The sequence below is a fragment of the Chlamydotis macqueenii genome, chromosome Z (genome assembly GCF_036417535.1).
Source record: "Chlamydotis macqueenii isolate bChlMac1 chromosome Z, bChlMac1.mat, whole genome shotgun sequence".
In the NCBI taxonomy this organism is placed as follows: domain Eukaryota; kingdom Metazoa; phylum Chordata; class Aves; order Otidiformes; family Otididae; genus Chlamydotis; species Chlamydotis macqueenii.
The window spans coordinates 13,845,425-13,868,617 of NC_141593.1; the positions used below are offsets into that span (position 1 = coordinate 13,845,425).

At 39.1% G+C, this 23,193-nt stretch overlaps 1 protein-coding gene across 1 annotated transcript in view; it reads right to left on the minus strand.

The window, feature by feature from the left end:
- Positions 1-3,637: 3,637 nt before the first annotated feature.
- The window catches only part of TTC33 (tetratricopeptide repeat domain 33), a 49,178-nt gene continuing 29,622 nt past the window's right edge, over positions 3,638-23,193 (minus strand). Inside the window, exons 4-5 of the mRNA XM_086770922.1 lie at positions 15,930-16,061; positions 3,638-6,384 (exon numbers count right to left, since the gene is read on the minus strand). Of these exons, the coding sequence (XP_086627048.1) occupies positions 6,034-6,384; positions 15,930-16,061 (483 nt within the window). The 3' untranslated portion in view covers positions 3,638-6,033. The remainder of the gene's footprint in view (positions 6,385-15,929; positions 16,062-23,193) is intronic.

Here is a 23,193-nt window from a genome sequence, read left to right on the forward strand (position 1 = left end):
CATGTAGAAAGTAAAGTTAAATCTCTACACAAATATTTCCAGCAGTAGCCACTCTTCCACCAGTTAAGCTGGAGAACAGTATTACTCAAGTTCCTACTGCAGCTACAGATGAAGATCTGCCTAATTCTTTGCAATTAAACCACTTAACTATGGCCTGGTGCTTACTAGTGACCAACAAACAGAATACACTCATCGTACTTCCCAAGACAGGATGTAGTACCTGGCGCAGCCGGAAGCTGGGACTGCCACCTGCAGATACATCACCTCTCCCAGTACTGGGCCACACTACGCGTTTGCAGCTGGACTGAAGCAGCACACCAATGTTACTGGTACTGCATGCAATGACAGAATTAAATACCTACAGCATATAAGAAGTATTTAAATAAGGGCTTATTTTTTAATTTATTAATTAATATTATTTTATTATTTCTTATCATTACTGATGAGAAATACATGTGGTCTGGAAGAGCTTTAAGCAAGAATAGACCATCTTAAGTAGCTGACCTTCTGGCTTCCCTTAGCAAACATGTACGATAAGCCTGAGATGCTCCTCCTGCCCACAGCATTCCTGGTGTGTCAGTAGCAGACTGGACTCCCAGCACACAACATCATCAACACTAACTCGCTCAGTAATGAACTCAAGGATTCTCAGACAGTCCGTAGATTACAGTCTCCTGAGCAATACTGGAATTGCCTGCCACAGCTCCATGGCAGTGCACAAAGACAAAATGGGAGCACCTCTACTGCCGAGTTGCAAATATAGATGGGTGCTCAGAAGCAGCCTGGCTAAGAGGACTGGGCAAGTGTGCCTTTGTTTAGGGTGACAGACTACTAAGTCTCCCTCACCTGTCCAACAGTTCTGCTTCAGCTTTGGCACCCTACTCCATGCTGACCACTGTTAAAGGAAGGTCTGGGAAGACCCTTCCCTCAGGTCACGGGATTCAGACAGGACCCCCTTGCTTTCTAAACTCCTTCCCAGGAAGAAGCCTAGGTGCGGCTGGATCCAGACAGCCCCGACTGTGATGAAAAGTTCAGACCCTGGCTTCTGCCACAGAGTTGGTTTATTACAGCTTGAGCTGGGCCTCTCCTGCGAGCGGCCCCGAACAGAGAAACTCCTGGGCAATCATATCTTTCACAATCTAAGTCCCCACCCCTCATGCACTCTTCACGCCCTGTTCACACAACAGTGGTTAGTCCAATGGTATTTCAGGGCTGGGGTCTCCTCACTCCTCATCAGGTCCCCTCCTCATCTCTAGACACATCATCTCCTCAAAATGCCTTTCCTTCTCACAAAAATAGCTCCCTTTCACTCCCAGTCCCCAGAGATCCATATCCTTCTAAAACATCCTGTCTTCCCTATCTGTATCCATCTTCCCCAGCCCTCTGCGTCCACAGAAAATGCACTAATTTGCCATTCAAAAATTTCCCATACCAAAATTTTATCTCCTTGACCCCATCCTGCCAGTCCTGTGACTGGCAGTCCCACTCCCTCACCTCCAGCAGTCTGACCTGCCCCACATCGCAGACCACTGCGTCACAGAACCCTTTCCACCCAGATGCACTGCTAGACCTCCCAGCCCCGTACCACATCCCAAACCCCAGCCCTAACTCAATTTAAGCCCCTGCCCTGTGTCACGGTTTAGAGAATCTACTCATAGAATCACATGGTTGGATGGGACCTATAAGATCATCTAGTCCAACCGTCTACCCATCACAGGCAGGATGACAGCCAGTATCCGTAGGAGACAGTAGTTTCTATCAAGATTTGTAGATTAATTTGAATCTCTGATCAATAATATGAGTTAGCATTATGACTGGGCCCAGGTTTAGGTGTTAGGATATACTGACAGAGGGCTTGGACTATAAGCATGGGCTGTAGGATCCTGTTTTAAATCAAACTTGCACATCTCTGCTGTCTCCCACACAAGCACTGCCTAACCCAAATAGGTGCTATAGGCGCAATGCCAAAGCACCGACAAAATCAGTGTAATCCACCGTCTTCAAATGCCACCAGCCATCATCCTAACCAAGAAGCTTTCTACAGTTTTTAGTTCTGCTCGTAGACACAACTGCAAATCTATTACACTTAAGGCAGATTTACTATTCCAGCTACTAAATACGATAAGACCTTTCCACTCCTAGGCCTTGTTCTAAGCCTGCCTAGATCTGGATCTGGAAACCAACTGAAGTCTAAGTCACCTGCTTTCTGAACCCAAATAGTCAACTCATTCCCCACCTCTAATCTTTCCACTTGATCACTTACTATCTGCAACCCTGAGAGCTCCTAGAGCTGCAGCCTGTAGAGAATTAGCCCTCAAAATCAGGCCAGCACATCTGCCAGGGTTCAGCAATCATCCATGCTTGTATGTTCCTCCTGCTTCTAAAATAGCCCTCTCTGTAGATACCACAGGCCAAGGACTCCAGTCCGTTTCAGAACATGATGTGAACATGGAATCGACCTACAATAAGCACATGGTGCCTGCAACCTGCCAAAAAACCAAGCCCACTTGCTTCTGCTTTCCGAGGCCCCAGTCATAACTACACTTATTATAGTTTCATAGCTATTACAGAACCTCAAAATAAATTAAGAGAGCACCTGCCCTCAACACTAGTTTTTACCTCCTTGCCCTTGGTTTTACGATCTCGGGAGCGCTTATCTTGTATGGCCAGGTTAAGTTTCCAGCGCTACCTCTCATCTTGATCCCCAACACCAACAGATATTCAAAGAGAACTTCCAGGAACTAGAAGAGTAGAGGAAACTGTTACATTTGCTTTTTTCCCTTCCATAACTACTTTTAAAATCCAATCTCTTATGGCGTTATAAAATTAGAGTCACTGTTGTGTTATCCGATCCATACTTTTTTTACCCTCTAGTATTGTCAGAAAGGATTTATTCTCTCTCAGTATAAACTACGTCTAGTTTTTTAAACATAATTCTCTCAGTCTATTAGGGTGGAATTCATCTGCCCTGTTTCAGCATTTAAAGTTAACTGCCAGTCAGTTACCTTCAGCTTTCTTTGTAGTCAATGGAAAAATAATTAGGCACCTTAGGAGGCTGATTCAACTCACTCTAAGATACTTATCTAACACAAGGCATATGAACGGTCCTCTGGGGCTGTGTATTTCTTTCCACTGGGTATAAAGGGATTCAAAGGGAAAAAAATTTATTGACATGTTTAATTGTAGATTTTAAATGAAGCAAAATTATTCCACCTAACCTACTGTTGTTGTTGAGATTTCCTCTTTAACAATGTAGCAACACTTCAGGATTTTAATATATGATTCATATGGAATGCAAACACGTGGAAGCTACTGCAGCCATTGCCACTAGTGATGATAAAGAAGAATAAAAATAAATTTCTGCTGGCAAAGTGGGAGTGTGCTTCACAGATACTTTTGATAACAAAGGCTTTCTCCTTTGAGTCCCTCTGATTTGGATACCCCTGAGAGGTTTAAAAGCACTGAACGCTACCTTTTATTAAACATTTTTCTGAGATGTCTTTTTTTTTTACTGTAACACATTTACATGTTCAGCAGAGACAGAAGAAGCCAACTGATTAAAGGAGTAACATTCTAAAATGGTAAAAGGTAACCCTTATTCTTGTTATAACCAAAAGAATAAGCAGGTACACTAAGCAGCAGAGAAGTCAGTATTTTATTCAAACTGATTAAAAAAATCCCATGCAAAACACGGCATGCTGTACAAAAACCAATGTTAAAATCATAAATTTTGAACTTCTTCCCAGTTTGAGAATAACAGTGTCATGAAAACTTATCTGCTCTACAGTGCTCTACAAGACACTACGGTCCTGACAAAACCTAGAATTCATAACCTAATCTGATCAGAAGGAAAACACATTTAGTACAAGGGATGGAAACAACCACCCCTCAAACCCAGCATGGCTGTTCTGCCTGATGGTGTAGATGCACACCCCTCAGTTTGGCCTAGCAGTGCTGAAGTCAATAGGAATTTTGTTAATCATTTCAGAGGAAACAGATTCTATGATAACACAGACCTCTGAAACGAGGGAGGCAGTCCTTCTAACACTGACACAAGTATAAAGCATCAGTGTTACACACTTACAGCTTCTCGCACATTTCCTTTTCTAACCAGAGAACATCTCTTTTCTTTGAAAAAATATGTTCAAATCCTTCTCATGCTAACTCTTCTTGTGGCTGAAGAGATTGTATTATTTAAGCTGTTAGGAAAAATAAGATTAATAAATTCTTCAGCTGGAACAATTTGAACTCTCTATCAAACTCTATCTTAATCAAATGCCTTTTCAGTAAGCATTTAAGATCTATTTCTGAACTGAATGAACAAATAAAAATGTAGCATGGTGATGTTTTACATTTCTTAATATAGCAGCTGTACTTATTTTGAATACTCAGGAGATTTTAAAATGTGTAAATTTTTTTTGTGTGTCTGTATGCAAGCACAGATCTACATATATAAAAAAATATATTCAGGAAGAATGTTGCAAAAATTAATGAAAACTTAGTAAGTACAACATGGTAATTAAGTTTTTGAAAGGTATCCTTAATTTCTGCAAAGACTGTAAGTGTCCTCTTAAATGAAGATAATCAACTGAAAGGATGATCTAAGAAATTATTTTTCGACAATACCCTTTTCTGTATTGCAAAAATCACTATGCTTCTCGAGCAACGTATTTCCTTTTAAAATGTATTATTTCAAAAATAGAAATCAAATATGCAAAATGCAAAGATGACTGATTTCAAAAGGTTTAACTTCTCTACAACACTACTGTTCAAAATGTTTTTATCATGTAAAATGTTATCAAAATCAAGTAGAAATGACATGTTCCCAATCCTGAATTCTCCAGGAATTCCTCATTTGCCCATTTCTTCCAGTTCAGATAGGAGGCAACCATCTCTACTATGTCTCCAAGACAATGAAGAGAGCAGTCTCAGCACAGAGCAGAAAGAAACAGCCTGACTTTGTTTCTCTGAACTGCCCATGTGAGGAACCAATGGCCACCTTCTCCTAAAGAAAGAGGAAAATTAAAGAAATCTCCTATGTTATGCCCGTAAGTTAACACAATGTGTTACCACCCACCGCAGCATCCAAAATCGAAAAAGGATAAAAAGGGAGACTCAGGCAATGCTGTCATGAAAAACTGATTTACTAAGACCATACTTTAAATGGTAGGTCACAAGAATTAGGAAAAACAAATTGACCCCCTTTGTCAGATTAGCCTCACTAGGAAAGAAAAGGCTAAAGGTAACATACTTCAGACATGCCTGTTTCCAGCTCCCACCATTTTACTTCTGGTGATGTCTGTAGCACAGCACTCAAGATAAGGAAAGGCCAGTTTCAGTCTCAGCTGAATGATCTTTCTTCTGGTGAAACATTTAGTAAAAACTAAATACAGGGGCTTGTTTCATAGAGCATTTCCTTTCCTCTAATCAGAAAGTGTTTAGCTCATTCACCTACAAAAGCAACATAAAGGTTTCTAGTGATTTCATTTGACTACAAATCAGATGCCAGGACTATCACACACACACACACACAAAAGTAATTCATCTCTGCTTCACAGGAAACTTCCTAATGGAAGAAGTAACCTTAATGAAAATAAAGACTTCTGATATCAGAGAATAGTTCACACTTTAACTGGAAGATAAATAATGTTAATGAATAAGGATTGAAATAGATTTTTTAAAAATCCCCTTTTATAGCTTAAACAAAAGCTTATTAATTACTGGGAAAATGCAGACATTAACTTGTAAAATTATGAAAGATAGAAAGATGAAAGCAGTTGTTAGAATGTATTTAAGCATTTTAACATTACATTTGTTCATAAGATTTTTAGAATCAAGTTCTGGCTTTCTTCTCCAAAAATATGGATGGAACAACAACACAGGTCATTGCTTTTTCAATTTACAAAAGAAAAAGAATTTCAATTCTTTAACTTTTGTAGGCTCTCCCACTGCTTAAAAAGCAAAAACGAAGCCAGCCCAATACAATAAATAACAGTAGTTCTCAAAACAGCACTGGCAACCCATAAGGCTGCCCTATCGGGCTCTGATGAAGAGAGTTTCATCAGGAGTTGTAGGACTATTCTCCTTCTCAGTAACAGTCTCCACTGTGCCTGAAGCAGACACAATCACTACCGTTTTAGCTGCAGAAAGAGCTTTCTCCTTCTCTGCGATGGCAGCACAGACTGCCACAATTTCATCACTTTCAAAGTCGTAGTCTGGGATTGATTCTTGTGTAAGCTCATTTTCTTTTGCCAGTGCTTGCACTGCCTCAGTCTTTGTTGCCTTCTGCTGTTCGTGCAGTTTTCTTGCCCAGGAAAGGTCCTCCTTCCATACTTCAGGGTTCATTGGAAAGATGTGTAAGGACACCTGGAAACTTCGGATTGCCTATAAACAGAATAGGGAAGAAATAAGGATTAGAAATATTAAAGCCTATATATTTCATCATAGAAACTAACAAAAAAAAAATTATGTGCATCATTCAAGCAAAGACAAAAGTGGTTTTACTCCAATCTGTGTTTAGTGGAACAGTCCTCCCTTAGCTGTAAGTTCAATAGCAGCATTACCCTCAAACAACTGTGCATACAAGTGTCTGAAAGTCTCAAGAACGCACGAATAAATCAGCTACCTGGCAACAGGGCACAAATAAGGGTTCACGTGTCAAAAATAACATTGTCATTGAAACAGCAAAAGCAAAAGTAATTTTTCTTTTGATGGTTTTCTATTCTACTTTTCTTCTATCATCAGATGTATGGGAAGGCAAAAGCAGACAGATATGGTTTAAAGAAATACAGAAAAGGGATGACTGGGATTTGAAGTATCACTTATATTGCTGCTTTTAAATTAGCACGGAGTCATTTCACATGCAGACCTAATACTACAGTAATCCTAGCCCCAATAGAAGCAGTCTCTGTAACACACTTGTGGTTGCAAACACACTTACCTAAACAGGCACAAGCAGATAAACAAACTCCCAACTTGCAGAGTTACTTTAAGAAAGAACTCACATAATCTTACAAACCATAGAGGTGATTCTCCCCCTCTACTCTGCTCTGGTGAGACCCCACCTGCAGTACTGCGTCCAGCTCTGGAGCCCGCAACATAAGAAGGACATGGACCTGTTGGAATGAGTCCAGAGGAGGCCATGAAGATGATCAGAGGGCTGGAGCACCTCTCCTGTGAGGACAGGCTGAGAGAATTGGGGCTGTTCAGCCTGGAGAAGAGAAGCCTTTACAAAGAGGTGTGGCAGCCTCTCAATACTTAAATGGGCTTATAAGAAAGAAGGGGGCAGACTTTTTAGTAGGGTCTGCAGCGATACAATAAGGGGTGACGGTTTTAAATTAAAAGAGGGCAGATTCAGACTGGACATAAAGAAGAAATTTTTTACAATGAGCGTGGTGGAACACTGGAACAGGTTTCCTGGAGAGATGGTAGATGCCCCATCCCTGGAAACATTCAAGGCCAGGTTGGATGGGGCACTGAGCAACCTGATCTGCTTGGAGATGTCCCTGCTCCTTGCAGGGACCTTTAAAGGTCCGTTACAACCCAAATCATTCTATGGTTCTATGTATACAAGTAAATACAGTTGATACTATTTCTTCTGTCTTTCAGCTCAATTGGGAAGTCCCATATATACAAATACTCAACACAGAAGCTGTTAAATATAAAAAGGTGACCATCTAATCCACAGATGTGATATTTGGCAATAAGAAGAGATTGCTACAATACTGGAAAAACGCTAGACCAAGAATTAAAACTGTATTGGATTTATAGCTATATTAACAGTGAAAAGGTCAAGACCTACTCAGGCTTATGTGTATGGACACACGGGCATGTATGTATTTCAAATTTATGACTGTATGGTCAGTTACGGAAATGTACACACACAGTTTGTGACCAAACTCTTGTGTAACGATGTACAGAAGTCTTCCTATAGAATGGAAAAACAGTGACAACATGGATGTGGATTATATTTAGGAAGAGTTCTAGTAACTTGCATATGAAGATTTTAAAGACATATGAACAATAATTGAATTCCATATTCTGTCGTAATTTATAAATACTTAAAGTATGCAGATTAAAATGAAAAATCACAACTTTTCATCTGAATTGACAGAAACTGCCAATTCACCCTTCTGCTGGCAGAGATTAATATACGCACTCTGTACGACGTGAACTCAGCAGACAAGATACAGATCAGATTTAAGAAATGCTGATTATGCTATCAGTATTACTGCTGTTGTAATAGGAAGCCTTTCAGTTCCAGGAAAAAAAATAATACTTTATTATTGGTCCACAGCCAGCTCTGAAGTGTAGGAGCATGCTGAACTTTAAACAGAAGAAGGAGTGCAGTTTAGTTCTTGCAAAACAGTGTCATTTTATTCAACTTTGCTAGCTTTTAATTTCCAGGGACAGATGAGCTACAAGTAAACACTAAATGCTCTTTTTGAAAACAAAATATAAACAAGCACCATCTGCTTTTAAGCCTTCCACGAAAGAGGACTCCTAATTAAAACCTGTCTATATAGTTATGTTCATGCACAATAAACAACATTAAACACAGTAATCAAATAGAAGGTAACTTTTAATAAGCTGAGAAGCTGCTTTCATGATTCATACGATACAGCATAAAACAATCACCTTTGTAAATCTATCAGAAAAAAAGATTTTCTGTGCAACATTTTTATAAGTAAATAATAAAATAATAAAGTAAACTGCAAAAGATTAGAGGGATTCATTGTAAAGCAGCAATGTAATACTGAAAAATACTGAATTGCCATCCACATAAGATTTCATGTTGCCACTGTAACTGCTTCTTCCATAGCAACTGATTTCTATTAAGACAGAAGAAAAGAACTGTGCTACTTTTAATTGTCCTATTGATGGAGATGTAAATCTCCTTCTCCAACTGCCTGTCTAGCATTATAGGAAAATGTGGTGGCACCAGATAAACGTCGTATTTCCAGCCTCATTTTAAGGGGCAGCTGTGGTCTTAAAGACCCTGCATCTAAGGACTGTGGGATTTTAAATCAGTACGTAGTCACAAATCTGCTTTTTGCTGTAGGAAAGAGTACTATAAAATCTACTGAAAGATGGTCTCGCTTGCTCATTTATAATATTTGAAGAATTTGTATTTTTAAAATATACTACATTTTGTCTTGCCACAGAGTATTCTGTAGTAAACAAACTTTCATTTGTTCCATGATCAGAATCTCTTCTACTGGTTTGCAGAGTTTACAAACGTGAAGGGCAGTTTTGATCAGACTATACTTTTTATATGTTTTTTGTAACACACAGACCTAGTAATTGTCACAATACAGTGGCTCCTAAAAAAGGTAAGGGATAATTTTAAGAGGTTATGCAGTTCACTTCTGCTCCCAAGGTTTGTATTAAGCCTTTAGGTTGCATCTGACAGACATTATCTGACCTATCTCAAAGGTGAAAGTGAAGATCAGTGAAAATACGCATACATGTATATGTAATCTTTTTCCCTGTTTAATGATCCTTAAATATGGATTTACTTTTTTTTACAGCACTCAACATCATACTTGGGGGCACTGGTGGATGAAAAGCTGAACATAAGCTGGCAATGCGTGTTGGCAGCCCAGAAAGCCAACTGCATCCTGGGCTGCATCAAAAGAAGTGTGACCAGCAGGTCAAGGGAGGGGATTTTGCCCCTCTCCTCTGCTCTGGTGAGACCCCACCTGCAGTACTGCATCTAGCTCTCGAGTCCTCAGTACAGGAAAGACATGGACCTGTTGGAATGAGTCCAAAGGGGGGGCCACAAAAATGATAAGAGGGCTGGAGCACCCTTCCTATGAGGACAGGCTGAGAGAGGGTTGTTCAGCCTGGAGAAGAGAAGGCTCTGGGCAGATCTTATAGGGGCCTTATAGAGGCAATAGATGCCCCATTGCTGGAAACATTCAAGGCCAGGTTGGACGGGGCTCTGAGCAACCTGATCTGGTTGGAGATGTCCCTGCTCCTTGCAGTGTATTGGACTAGATGACCTTTAAAGGTCCCTTCCAACCCAAACCATTCTGTGATTTCATGATAATATTTTCTTGAAATTTAAGTCTTACTTCTTGTACTACTCACCATGAACATAACTAATTTTTACAGAAACCTTTAGCATGGAGACAGTTATTACATTTGAGTACATTTAAAGACTCCTCATTACATTTCTCTTCTTTAAACAACAACAACAAAAAAATCCAATTCTTTCAGATATTTTCACTCTAGTTTAAAAGTTTATATGATATAATCTAAACAGCAAGTGTCTTATCTATTTTAACTTTAAACTGTCAGGCTGAACTTTTTGTGCAACTTTTCTGTTCCAATTATTTCTTCTTTTCAATTAAGATTTTCTCTCTGGAAATTTATTTTTAGGCAAAAATAATTCTTGTGTCTTCAAAAATGAAGTGAACACGTAATACTTTGCAGTTCTTATGTTTACAAAACCATTTTATTCAAAGGTGCTTCTCATGTTCTAGAGAAAAGGCTTGAAAGAGTAGGCAACTTTCCAGATGTGAAAAACTATTTTTCTCTTACACCTATTGGAATTCAGTCATGTTATAAACCCACAGAAGTCTTTGTTCCCATTTGATAGGTGTCTGTGAGATGATGCTAACTTAAGTCTCCTATAGGAGGTTCTCCACTGCAGAGAGCTTACGCAGCACGGATGAAGATGCATCCCCCCTGGAGTTTACTCAGCACACGTCTTCCCTGGGATGCAGTGCCTGATGGCTGCCACAGAAGGCCAGAGGACATGTGCCTAAGGCTGGAAGTGTGAGAAGAGCACAGGAACATGATGGCTTGCAGCAAGTGATATATGATCTCCTCAGTTTCTTTGTCCCCAGGCACACATCTCCGTACAGACTAGAGTTTCAGAAAATTTCTGTCAGCCACTATGTCCACTTCAAGTTTCTCTTCAAGGTGCCTCTTCCTCACTTCCCCAGCTGCCTTCTTCCTCTTTTTTTGAAGACGTTTCTATCCTCCTCTTGGACTTTCTTTTGTTTTGGTGATGTACTCCCATTTCCCAGATCTCCTTTTGCACCAGCTCACTTCCTACCAGCCCTCTTTCCTCGAAACACTCACTGCCTGTCTCCTTTAACACCTTAGTGAGCATCCCATCCCTGCAACACACTGCAGCATGGTCTGCAGAAGTCACTGCTTCAGGCTGCCTCTACCATAGAGATCTGTACACTATGCTCTACTACATGCATGGATGTAATCCATGATGATCAATCGGCGGGGGGGGGGGGGGGGGGGGGGGGGGAATCTACCCCACCCTAGAAACTGACATATTTAGCCCAACAAAATAAAGCCTGGAGTGATATGAGTGCTCTTAATTTGTAAATCAGGAAAATCCAGGAGGACGGTAAACATTGTAAAACAACTTTCTCCCTAATCCCAGTTTGTCATACACTCTGCATCTGTTTTAGCTAACACTTAATTACAAGGTCTAAATGTTGAGAAGATGGATTCCATCACCATAGTTACAGCCTAAAAAGCTCTGAGCATCTGACAGGAGTAACTAACAGGAGGTGCCAGCTAAGTCAGTAGGGAATGCTCACAAGAACTGCATACCTCTCCTAGAAACATAGCAGAAAGGGCATTTAAATTTTGGAGACTTGCTTGCCCTTTTTCTTTCTTGACTGAAAATAAAACCTCTGAGTAGAAGATACTATAATGCATGGGAAAAAAAAATCATTAGTTATGTCATCAAAATATATTTCTGACTTCCAACAGTAGTTAAAATAAACACCAAGGATTACGCTATAGTAGCTGGAGACTGCAGGACTAATGCTCCAGGGAAGCTAATATTACTGGCCATTACCTAGTATTACCTATAACTGGGTAGGACTGTTTAAAGTTGTTGAAAACAATTTAAAAGAACCCCATGTTAACTGACAAAGCATTTTATTTTCTCTCTAACTTAATACTTCCCAAATATGATGCGCTAGAATGTATATGTGGCTGAAGTGTAGTTCAAGATGGAGTCAACAGGACAGAAATATGCCCTGTCACATGTTTTATTTTCCAAACAACTGTCTTTTATAAAATCCTGCTAAGGAAAGCAGTACCATTTGAAGTGTGACACAAAAACTGTAAATGGAATAATAGGAAATTTTAGGCTAAAATTATAAAACAAATGGCAATTTTTAAAATGCCATTGCCTCTTTTTCATTTCATTTATGCACATAAGAGTAACTATCAACTATATTAATATAATGATGAAGTTAAATATTCCATTATAAAATAATCCACACATTTTGTTGTGCTTAGAATTAATATTACCACAGCAGTGTCATTAAAAATATTTTAATCTCATATAAATACATATAATTAAAATCTGAGTTCTTTATCCCCTGAAGTTGACAGGAACACAATCGGGAGCACAGACTTGCTTGCTTTTCAGTGGAAAGCCAGCCATCAGTTTCCTTTTCATTATCAAAATCTTAATGCTTCTACACGCTTACACCAATAACATTTTGAAAAAGTCTCACAAATTCAGAATGTTATGTTAATTAGCTAGATTCCAATACAATGCAGTAATTCCTCTTTGCTAATACATAACTCCCAGAATTATGTAAAAGACTTAAAATTATTTCTTTCAAGAAGAATAAAAGTGCTGATGTGAGTATTCATATTGTCAAGGCTTGATTCCTTTTACAAAATGCAGTAGCACACTTAAACACTGATAAACAACCAACTACTTAGTAACAATACAGCAAACCATATCCTTCGAAACATCAAACAAAAAGCATGCACAATTGGTTCCTATTTACACATCTGCCCAGTTAACTTTGTAATCTTCAGCACTCCAGATCTGACACGGAGCCCCCAGCCCACAAAGGGTAAGCTAAAGTCACAGAATCACACAGTGGCTGAGGTTGGCTGGGACCTTCCCAGCTTATCTGGGCCAACTCCCTGCTCAAGCATAGCCACCTGGAGCTGGTTGCCCACGACCATGTCCAAGGCGAGAGACTCTGTCATTTTCAGTTGGTCTTTTCCCCCCCGCCGCCAATGCTGCTTTTGGTTTGGGTTTTTGTTTGCTTTTTTAATAGAAGTGCAGGGCTCACTGTCTCATGGGAAAAACTGTTCAAATGAAGATATCAGCGTGAAATTGCTACTGCTTAAGTTGTCATCACCAACACAGTAACTGTCATTTGTAAAAACATTTACAATTAAATGAGAAAAGTATTGCAAGCCTGACTACTTTTCTACAGTTCTACATTCACAATGCAAAGTTTACTCAGGTGCGCTCTTGCAAATTGACTTGTAGAATTTAAGGAACTTCTGCCTTCACTGCTCATATTTAAAATTACTGTTGGATTATTCTATTTAGTAAATTCAGAAAAAAAGAGCAAAAAGCTTTTGTAAAAGCTAAACAAAAAGGGGCTAATTTGTCTCACTGTCACAAGTTAGACAAAACTAAAACAAAACTTTCTTTGTTTGCAAGAAATGAATATATTATGCAGTTCATAGTATCAATTACATTTTTTTGGAAGTTGTATTTTAGACCTGGGAAAAGTGAAATTAAAATACAATAAACTTTTTTTTCCTAAGAAAAAGTGCATCATTCATGTGAAATAAAAAAAAAAACTTTTACAACAGACCATTTGGCAGGATGCAGGCACTGAAGACAGACATTGGTAGGGGGGGAAATAAACCAAAGAAACAGAAGAGGCTGCTCTTGAAAAGGGTAGAAATTCCCAAGTCTCAAACATTACTAAAAAGCCCTAACATTTATGCTTTATTAACTTTTCTTTGTAAAAAAAAAAAAAGTGTAACACAGTGAAAAATTAGAAGATCATAGTAATGAAAGGCTAACAGGAGATGGATGATTATGACTTAGATCACCTGCTCAGGAAGCCTCCACAGGTTCAACAATTATGAAGTCATTTAACCTTTTAAGACTCCTCCAGTCTTAACCTTTTAAGATTCCTTAAAAATTGCTTGGTGCAAAAATAAATAGTGAACATCATTTGGATTTTAGAATAACTCCCCAAGTTCTTCTTTGTACATGAGAACATATTAATCAGCAGGCAGTTCAATATGCCTTAAAAGACAGAAAGGCAAAAAAAGTAGAAACACTAAAGCATTGGAAATACCAGCAGGAGCTTACCCACCTCTGGGCTCCCTACTCAGAGACAGACAAAAACATCCAGGAGGGCAAACTACCTGGTGATAACTCCTCCCTCTCTATTCACAGACAGTGAGGTCAATATAACAATTACAGGAGCACTTATAGTAGTGTTTTGTATGTGTTTTGATGAAAATTTCTCATTGTTCCCACTTTAAATGCTTTGATTTGCATCATGAATAGTCTCAGACTATATAAACTAGATTCCTTTTCGATTAAGCTCAACAATGCACTCCAAGAGAGCACCTGAAGTGCTTCAAACAACAGAGCTACTCTGAAGTAAAACAAAACAAATAATGTGGACGTTGGGTACCCAGCACTATTAACTCAAGATATCCACTCCTAATGGTGTGATGTGACTTGCCACGTAGACAAAGCTCAAAGGATCTGGAGAGCAGACCTGGTGGTTTAACTAGTATCATTTATCAATGTCTACAATTCACATTACAGTAACTGCAGCATTTTTTTTTAATAGAATAAGCAGCATCAGTTACCTAGGATTCTTGCAGGAAATAAAACTTTGAATTTCCTGAGACTAATGCATTTAAAAACCTCAGACATCATTTACAGCAACCGTTTCAGGCACTTAAAAGGATAAAAAAGATTTATAGGTTGTAGATCCAGACAGGACAGACCATCTACTCTTACCTTCCACACCACAAAAGCCATGGAATGTCACTAGTTATGTGATGTGATGCAGACATGCATGGATTTATATTTCATACTATGATATCGCAACAACGTAAGGTAACACACTACACATCTGCAACACACAGCTTTTGTCTTAAGTTATTCCCATCATTTGGGGTTTTGTTTGTTTGTTTCAATACTGATCTTCACTATATTTTAAAAAGAAATTATCTGTTAGCCTCCCTCAAGAAAGATATAATTATGTTTTTATTCTTGAGAATTTTTAGTCCAAACTTTGTAACTTTGCAAAACCACTCTAAATGAATGACAAAATTATTTGTCTCAAAGCAGCACACAGCTATTTCTATGAGAAACAAAATTAGTATATTTTATCAGACAGCTCATGATGAATTATTTTTCTAATGGGTTTTTGTGAAGATGTCTGAACTAAAAAGTTTACTCACTATGTTTCCAAGCTAACTAGCAGGAAACTGTCACACTATATATGTTAACTATTTACAAGTGTAAAATATATCAGCAGAGGGTGATCTGACGTGAGGGAAGAGTCTCCCTTTGCATCAGACCAAGTAGCCAAGACAGAACCATGGCACAGTGCTGCAGCTACAGAAAAGATGCCCTCCAGCTACTACAGAGCATCCCAGACTTTTGGGTGTCCATTTAAGAACCAACTTAAGCCACCACTTGGGGTCAAGGAGAAGAAAGTATGAATGAGCCCACGTGACTTGCTGCACCTGACACAGGAGAATAGGAGACTGGGAGAAAAAGATTCTAGAACTTTAATTAGCAGGTATGTATAAAACTGAGCCTGAATAATAACTAGGACTTAACAGTCTTTAAACTACAGTGAGCTGTGCTGTAACAGTACAGTACCCAGAATGCACTATGTGCAGTTATGCCAACATAATTATTCTACTGCATAAAGACACCACATAAATATAGTATATAACACAAAAGGCTTTGAGCTCGGCAGGTCTTCCACAACAAAACCACACAGGAAGCATTTTGAAAAACAACAACCTTTTTCCTGGCCTGCTTTCAGGTTACGTAAGGATATTCAGCTATCTTGGTATTTCTGTACTTTCATTCTCACACACAATTCAGAGGATGTACATGCTAATGTTGTCCATTTTCCTACCAGTGCTATCTCTCCTAATCCAAGCTGGGCACGTCCCAAAGTCTGCCAAGCATCCCAGGAACGTGGGTTTCTCTGAACAGCCATTTCTGCTGCATGCACTGCTGGGAACATTTCATGTAAAGACATCAGGACCTATGACACAAAAAGAAAAAGAAATTAATAAGAATAAGCAAAATTGAAAACAGATTTTTCTGGGATTACCCTGGCAACCACCATTGTTTCAACAACTAAGGACAGGTCCATCTCACCTAGCTTTTTCTAATTTAAAAGTTAGATGTCTAACCTCAGATAGTCACCCAGACTAATTCCATGGCCCACAGAGAGAAACAGGAATACTAGACGAGGATCCATCTGAACTATTTAACCAAATCTATTAGAAGTAGATTAATTGCTTCTGAAGGTGTCTCTCCCTCTCCCTTCCTCCCTACAAACCCTCTGTAAAAGCAAAACAGAATACACTGAAGGACAAACACATTGACAATTAAACATAATTGTTGTTGAAAAACTCCTGGGTTGTCTTTTTTCTTTTTAATAGAAGACTGGAATCTAGAGGATACAGTTGCAGTGCACATGATATAATTATGCAAACAATCCCTATAATTCAGCATGGAAACAGCCTTTAACAATGACTGTTGCATTTGGAGTAAACATTCTGCAATAGCAAAGCTTAACTCAGACATGAAGTCACCTACATTAAAAAAGTGGTTTCCGAATGTGGAAATCTCTTACTCAGCAGTACAGGTTAGTGTCAGCCGGTTGCCATAATACTCTACTCCTTGCATTGGACCTCCATAACTAAGCCTATAAATCATAGTTAACGATATATAATATGGCTCAAAGCTTGCCATATTTTTCCAAGACCACCATGAGATTGGCACATTACCTGAAGACCTGCATCACTCTGAGATCATGATTTCAGACACCCACATGCTATGGTGACAGATACCAGTATAAGAAACAAATGACAACTGCATTCCTGCAGTATGAGGAGAATGTCTACCACAAGACTAACACTCATGTGTGGGCAACCATTTTCATCCCAACTGACCCACAAGCATGATGAATTATATTAGAACATATTAGGTCTACCACTGAAGTGCAAAAAGAATTTAACCTTACCATTCTACAATATATTAAACAGATAAATGAGTGTGAAGTAGAGGAGGATTCAAACAGAGTCATCTTGAGCATTTACTTTAATTATCAAAGTACTTGCACAGCGCTGGGTTGAGTACAGTAAAAAAATCTTCACTACAGAAAGCAATGTTGTACCCAAGAAACACAGGAAGCATGGCTTCCAATAAACCCTTTGGATCGATATTGCCGTTGTTTTAATAGGACTATATTTTTCTAAAGACTAGTCCTATGGCTTCTCCTTAATTCTGTTTAATAGGCTGCAGACTGGAATTTAAAAGTACCTAAAAACCTTTAAAAAACAACCCATATCTGAATGTCACATAATTTTCCCCTTTTTCCTCAGCAGTTGTCAGTGACTGTGCTTTGTAAGCAAAGTTTGTAATGAATATTACGTATTTTTCCAAAACTTTCAGTTGAACTGTATTTTTGTGTGCAGTTTTTCTTATCCACAGCAGATCTCCAAATTGAATCAAACTTACTAGTGGACAGATGTACATCCTATTAAGATTAACTGATTCTGCATCGATCAGATAGCTTTTACATTAATCTCTTAACATGTTTGTTCTCCTAAGGAAAACCAAATCCAAGTATACACTCACCTGAACATTTTTATGCATCCTGAGTATCCAGTATTTCCTATCAGAACTTTCTACCTAAGTATTTAGGAAATCTTTTATAGTTTTTAATTTATTTTTCTGCTTTGTTTACTGAATTGTGACCTCACTAATAAAAGAAAATTATTCCACTTCCATGCATTTATGACTGTTGTGTGTACTAATTTAGACAACTGCTTTAAAATGCTCTTCCAGATCATGGTGGTAATTACTGTGCTCCTAATAACTATGGCATCAGTTTCTCAAGGTATCTTCAAGCAAATAAAAATAAAGTGACTCAGTGTCGTAGTTCAGCCCCGATCGGGACCAGACTAAGCAGTCTCTCTCTCACTCCCCCCACCTTCCGAGAGAACAGGGAGAGAAAATATAAGGAAAAACAGCTCGAGGTTTGAGATAAGGACAGGGAGAAATCCTTAAAGTTACCGTCACAGGCAAAACAGACTCGACTTGGGGAAAACTATTCATTTATTACTACAAACAGCAGGATAATGAGACAGAGAACAAGATAACCTCCCCCCACCCCTCCCTCTTCCCAAGCTTAACATTATCTCTACTACCTTCCCCTCCCCAGCGGCACAGGGGGGAAGAGGGAATGGGGGTTGTGGTCAGTTCATCACATGTTGTTTCACGCCGCTGCTTCATGGTCGGGGGAAGAACTCCTCGGATTCCTCCCCTGCTCCAGCGTGGGGTCCCACCCCTATGCCACAGTCCTTCGTGGAACTGCTCTGGCATGGGTCATCTCTTCCATGGGTGCAGTCCCTCTAGAACAGCTGTCCCAGCGGGCCCTCCACAGGCCACAGCTGCCTTCAGGCATCCACCTCCCCCGGTACGGGGTCCTTCACGGGCTACAAGTGGATCTCTGCTCCTCCGTGGACCTCCATGGGCTGCAGGGGGACAACCTGCTCCACCATGGTCGTCACCACAGGCTGCAGGGGAATCTTGGCCAGGAGCCGCATTACTCCTCCCCCTCCTTCTGAACTGACCTTGGCGTCTGCAGCCGTTCCTCACAACAGGCTGGTAGATGTCTCTCAGGATCTTTTTTTACATCCTATTCACTTCTCATCTCCTTTCCACTTCTTGCAGCCAGGCTGGACTGAGTTGGGCCCAGTCGGCTGCCTGGCGAGAGGCCAGAGGGTGAGGCCTGCAAGGCCCATGAGGCCTGTGCCTCCCCCTCTGCACCTCTGCCCCCGCTCAGCTTCTTCACATCTTCTGTTCTCTTTTTTTTTTTTTTTTTTTTCCTGTTTTCCCCTTCTTAAATACGTTATTGCAGAGGCGTTATCACGGAACATTCTGCTACCAATCGGCTCGGCCTTGGCCAGCAGCACGTCCGCCCTAGGCCCAGCCGAGTCCACTGAACAAAGGGGAGCGACTTCTAGCAGTTTCCTACAGAAGCTACCACCTTAGGCCCCCCTCACTAACAAAACCACGACACTCAGCTATACTTGTCAGGCATTATAAAAGAATAAACTTATTAATGCATACTATTTTTCCTACACTTTTCCCTTCAGGTGAAAAGGTCATCAAAATGAACATACAGTGGCAGACCTGAATGTCCGCAGCCTGGTCTTCGGTTACTCTACCTGTAGTATTATCATCACTTTAATAAAACACCTCCGCACGCTAGATAGCACTGCTACTTGAAAACTGAACTAGCAAACACTTGGTTATTCTACATCTGGAAAGTCATGCTGAAAAAGGAGTAAAAAACACTACTAGCATAAAGTTTTCTCCTGCACAGATTTGACAAGAGGTGCTCAGTCCTTTTACTGGGGCAGGCCAGGCGGCCAAGACAAAAGCCAGACGGGAACCACACGCGCTGTAGCCCCCTTTGTCATACAATGGGCGTGTCACATGCTCAACGTGCAGCCACGTCAAGCAGCAAATCTATGTACATACACATCATTGCCCAGTAACACACAGTCTAGTGTGGTCTCTATTTCACTAAAATGCTAAGTACCTAAAGGGTTACTGTTGCTCCTTACACACGTGCCCCTTAGGGCATACCCAAAAAGAGGGAAGCCAGATGATGGGATTTATACTAGCAGCCTTTGTCAAAACATAGATTGCTCATCCTGAACTAACTTAACATGTCAGTCTAACAAAAATCCACAACCATACTACTAATTCCATAGATTGCATTTCATGCACAACATATACTTCAATACTTGAATAATACAATACCATAATCTTGAGTTCCGCATGACAAAATGTGAGGCTTATTTTCAAGGAGGCAGCTATTCTGAAACACTACTTTCATTGCATACCAGCTCTTCCTGCATAACTCTGACCGTTTAAATATACTTAGAACTCATCCCCAAATCACGTTACTTTCTTTTATCTGTAGTGCTGTTATTATCATGACAGTATAATTTTTAATTTTCTTTCCCTTCACCTAAATTTAGCCTGCATTTATGCTTTCTATAAAAGCAAGGTTATTTTTGCTATCTGCAAAACTGTTTTCATTGCCTGATGTTATCTTTATTGTTCGTTTCCTTGTTCCCTACATATCACATCACCAACATCCACTTGACTTAACAAAATATTAGACACTCAAATGTCTTGTTCAAAGTCTTGCTCCCACTTTCTACTGTATACAACTTGATTTCTTCCTCGTTTTAAGAATCTGTATTATTTGTTTTCTTTTATTTACCCCTTTCTGATTAAGTTACTCTTATTTTATTTGCTCCAACGTGGCATCAGCATAACGGTCTATTTTTCTGCTTCTTACAAAGATGCCCCCAGATCTTCTTTCATTTCAGCCCATATGCGTTTTCATTCAGAAGTGCAACTGAAACATGAATCTGGAAGCCAACAGCAGTCCCTACATGTAGTTTGAGTAGAATGCTTGCTGCTGTGCTTACCTTTGCTCAATTTTATCTCATTGTCACAGTAATTTATTTTCTTTATTAGTTTGTTTATGCTTACAGTTAACTTCAGTATCTGTTTTGAAATAGTTATTCTGTAGAAAACCGAGTAATTAGAACACACCCCCAAGAGCTCCCTCTAAAATAAGCATGTTCTTTGATTTGGTCAAATTTCTTTCAAAAGAGTAAAGTGAACTCCTCTGTGTGGGGAGTGTTTTTTGTTGGGAGCTCTATTGTACTTAATACAAGAAACTCTTGACCCTCTTTTAATCCTTTATGGACTACATCACTACAACTGACTCTAAACTGCAAGCCATCATCAGCATCAATCCAGACCTGTGTACAATTACATTACTGCATCAGTAACTTGGTGCAATCTCTTTTGATTCAAGTAACATTAACACCAATTGTAATGTGGTTTTGGTGGTTTTTTTTAGACAGCAGAGATAATTGCACGCTCTGCTACTTACTTCCTGCAAAACATTCAGATTACTACTAAAAACAGGAACAAGCAAGCATTATTCTTAAAAGGTCACAAACCATTACAATAGAGCACTAAGACTAACATTGCTTTTTTAAACAGATGTTTACATTTTAAAGCAACCAATTTAGTTACCTGAGGGTATTTTTCAATGAGCAGACAAAGAGCATGATGCTTCACAGAGGAACTATGCGTCACTGAAAACTCTATTTAAATCTCTCTTCCTCAATGTTTTAGCATCAACTTAGAATCTTCAGATGGCCATGCATTCAGAAAAATGCACAAATCAACTTTGTCATTTGGGAGTATGAAGATACTAAGCTTTCATTTAAAATTACACTGGGGAAAACTTCCATAAAAGAAAGCGTCTTACCAGCAAAATAGGTCTTTAATCTATTTTGAAGCAAGCCATGACGGAAAAGGGCTATTTTGCCAGAATCATCTACAGTAAAGATGCGGATGTGTGTGTTTGCTTATGAACACCCTTTCAAGAGCTGACACATTTAAGATTCTACTCTTTTCCTGTTCCTCTCAAACTAATTTCTCAGATGAATTTTCTTTTGCAAACTTCATTAGCAGGATGGCACTTAAGTTTCACAGTTAAGTAACCTCATGGCATATTTCATTTGCTCACCAATTATAGTAATAACACTTCATTAGAAAATCCTTAAACCTAATCAAACAAGCAGAAAAAGTCTTACAAAACAGAAAAGATATATCAAGACTCTCATGCGCATACATATGAAAAATGATGAGAGGGAAATGTATTCTAAAGATGTTCAGTAGGTGGATTTTCACAACTTAGTTTATTCTAACACAGACTTACCATTATCACACATATTAAAACAAAGAAATTCTATGTCACTCCAACAACTTAGTTTAATAGATCTAACTTTTAAAAATATACATGAGAAAGACGAGAAGAATTAGAACTCAGTGGCAAAAAAGCCATCAAACATAACAACTGTCATCAGACTGACCAAGTATTAAAAATCCAGGCAGCAGAATGACCCATCCTGTCCTACCAACAATATTTCAGAAGTGTTATGAATGTGAGTAAGTCTTGGTTTTAGATGAGCTCACTGTCTTGAAGCTGAATCACTATATATAGATACATTCCAAGTCCAGCGAAACTGACCCAATTCCTTCTTCCATCCAGAAAGCCATTTCTAAACAGTGATGAACAAAATTCTTCCTATCCATAAGCAGTTCACATTTATCCATGCTGTAAAGCACATACCGTTGTACCACACAGCAATGCTTTTTGCTACATAGCTTTCTGGAGTTTAAGATGTTTTGGTGATAAACTCTTCTTACTACCTCCCAGTTAAAAAAAAAAAAAAAATAATTAAAATAATCGGCAATTATTATCTGCTTTGTTGTAACCTAAACTTGGGATTGTGAGCCTGGTCATGTCTTAGGAACCTTATTTCTTAAACAGGAAGAAGGATGGGTGGAAGTTGATATTTCTTCACTGAGCTCAAGGTTAAGAAAACCTCTAGCAGAGGGGAAATAGAATTATTTGAATATGAGTATGATGGGTTTGACCTATTTAAAAAAAAGAAAGCGCGATACATCTGAAATCCTGGTCCTGTTCAATGAATGCAAATTAAGGATGCAGGCTTGTACAGAACCTAGATCCTCAGACAGCTGATAACAAACATTCAAAAAGCTTATTAAATGGAGATAAACCTGACTGTTTACATTTGTATCTCCTTGTTTCTATAAATACCTATAAACAATTGTGTTTTGTGCTTCAGGAATCCTGTCATAGTTGCACAGTGTGTTTGACAACATTATCTGAGATCTGAGCTAGAAGTATCACTGGGTGACCAACATCAACAAGGGAAATTCTCAGGAGTAGTGCAGCAGAGTGCCTGATTCCCAAGAGAGTTTGTTACATATACCATAATGTAATAAGTCTTTTGATATCTGTCTTCACTCAAGAAAGAATCCCCCATGGTCCAGCATACAAATGTTCAGATCTACATTCAAATAATTTCTCAAAGTCTGTTCCTCCATCTTCGTAGTTCAATGCAGCAATGAAACAATTCAGTAAACATTTAAGAAACTTAGTCAGAATGAATTTCAAGCAGTCTTAGCGACTGCATTAATATAGGTAGTATTCACACACTCCTTTGACTAAACTTATGATACTATTTCTGTAA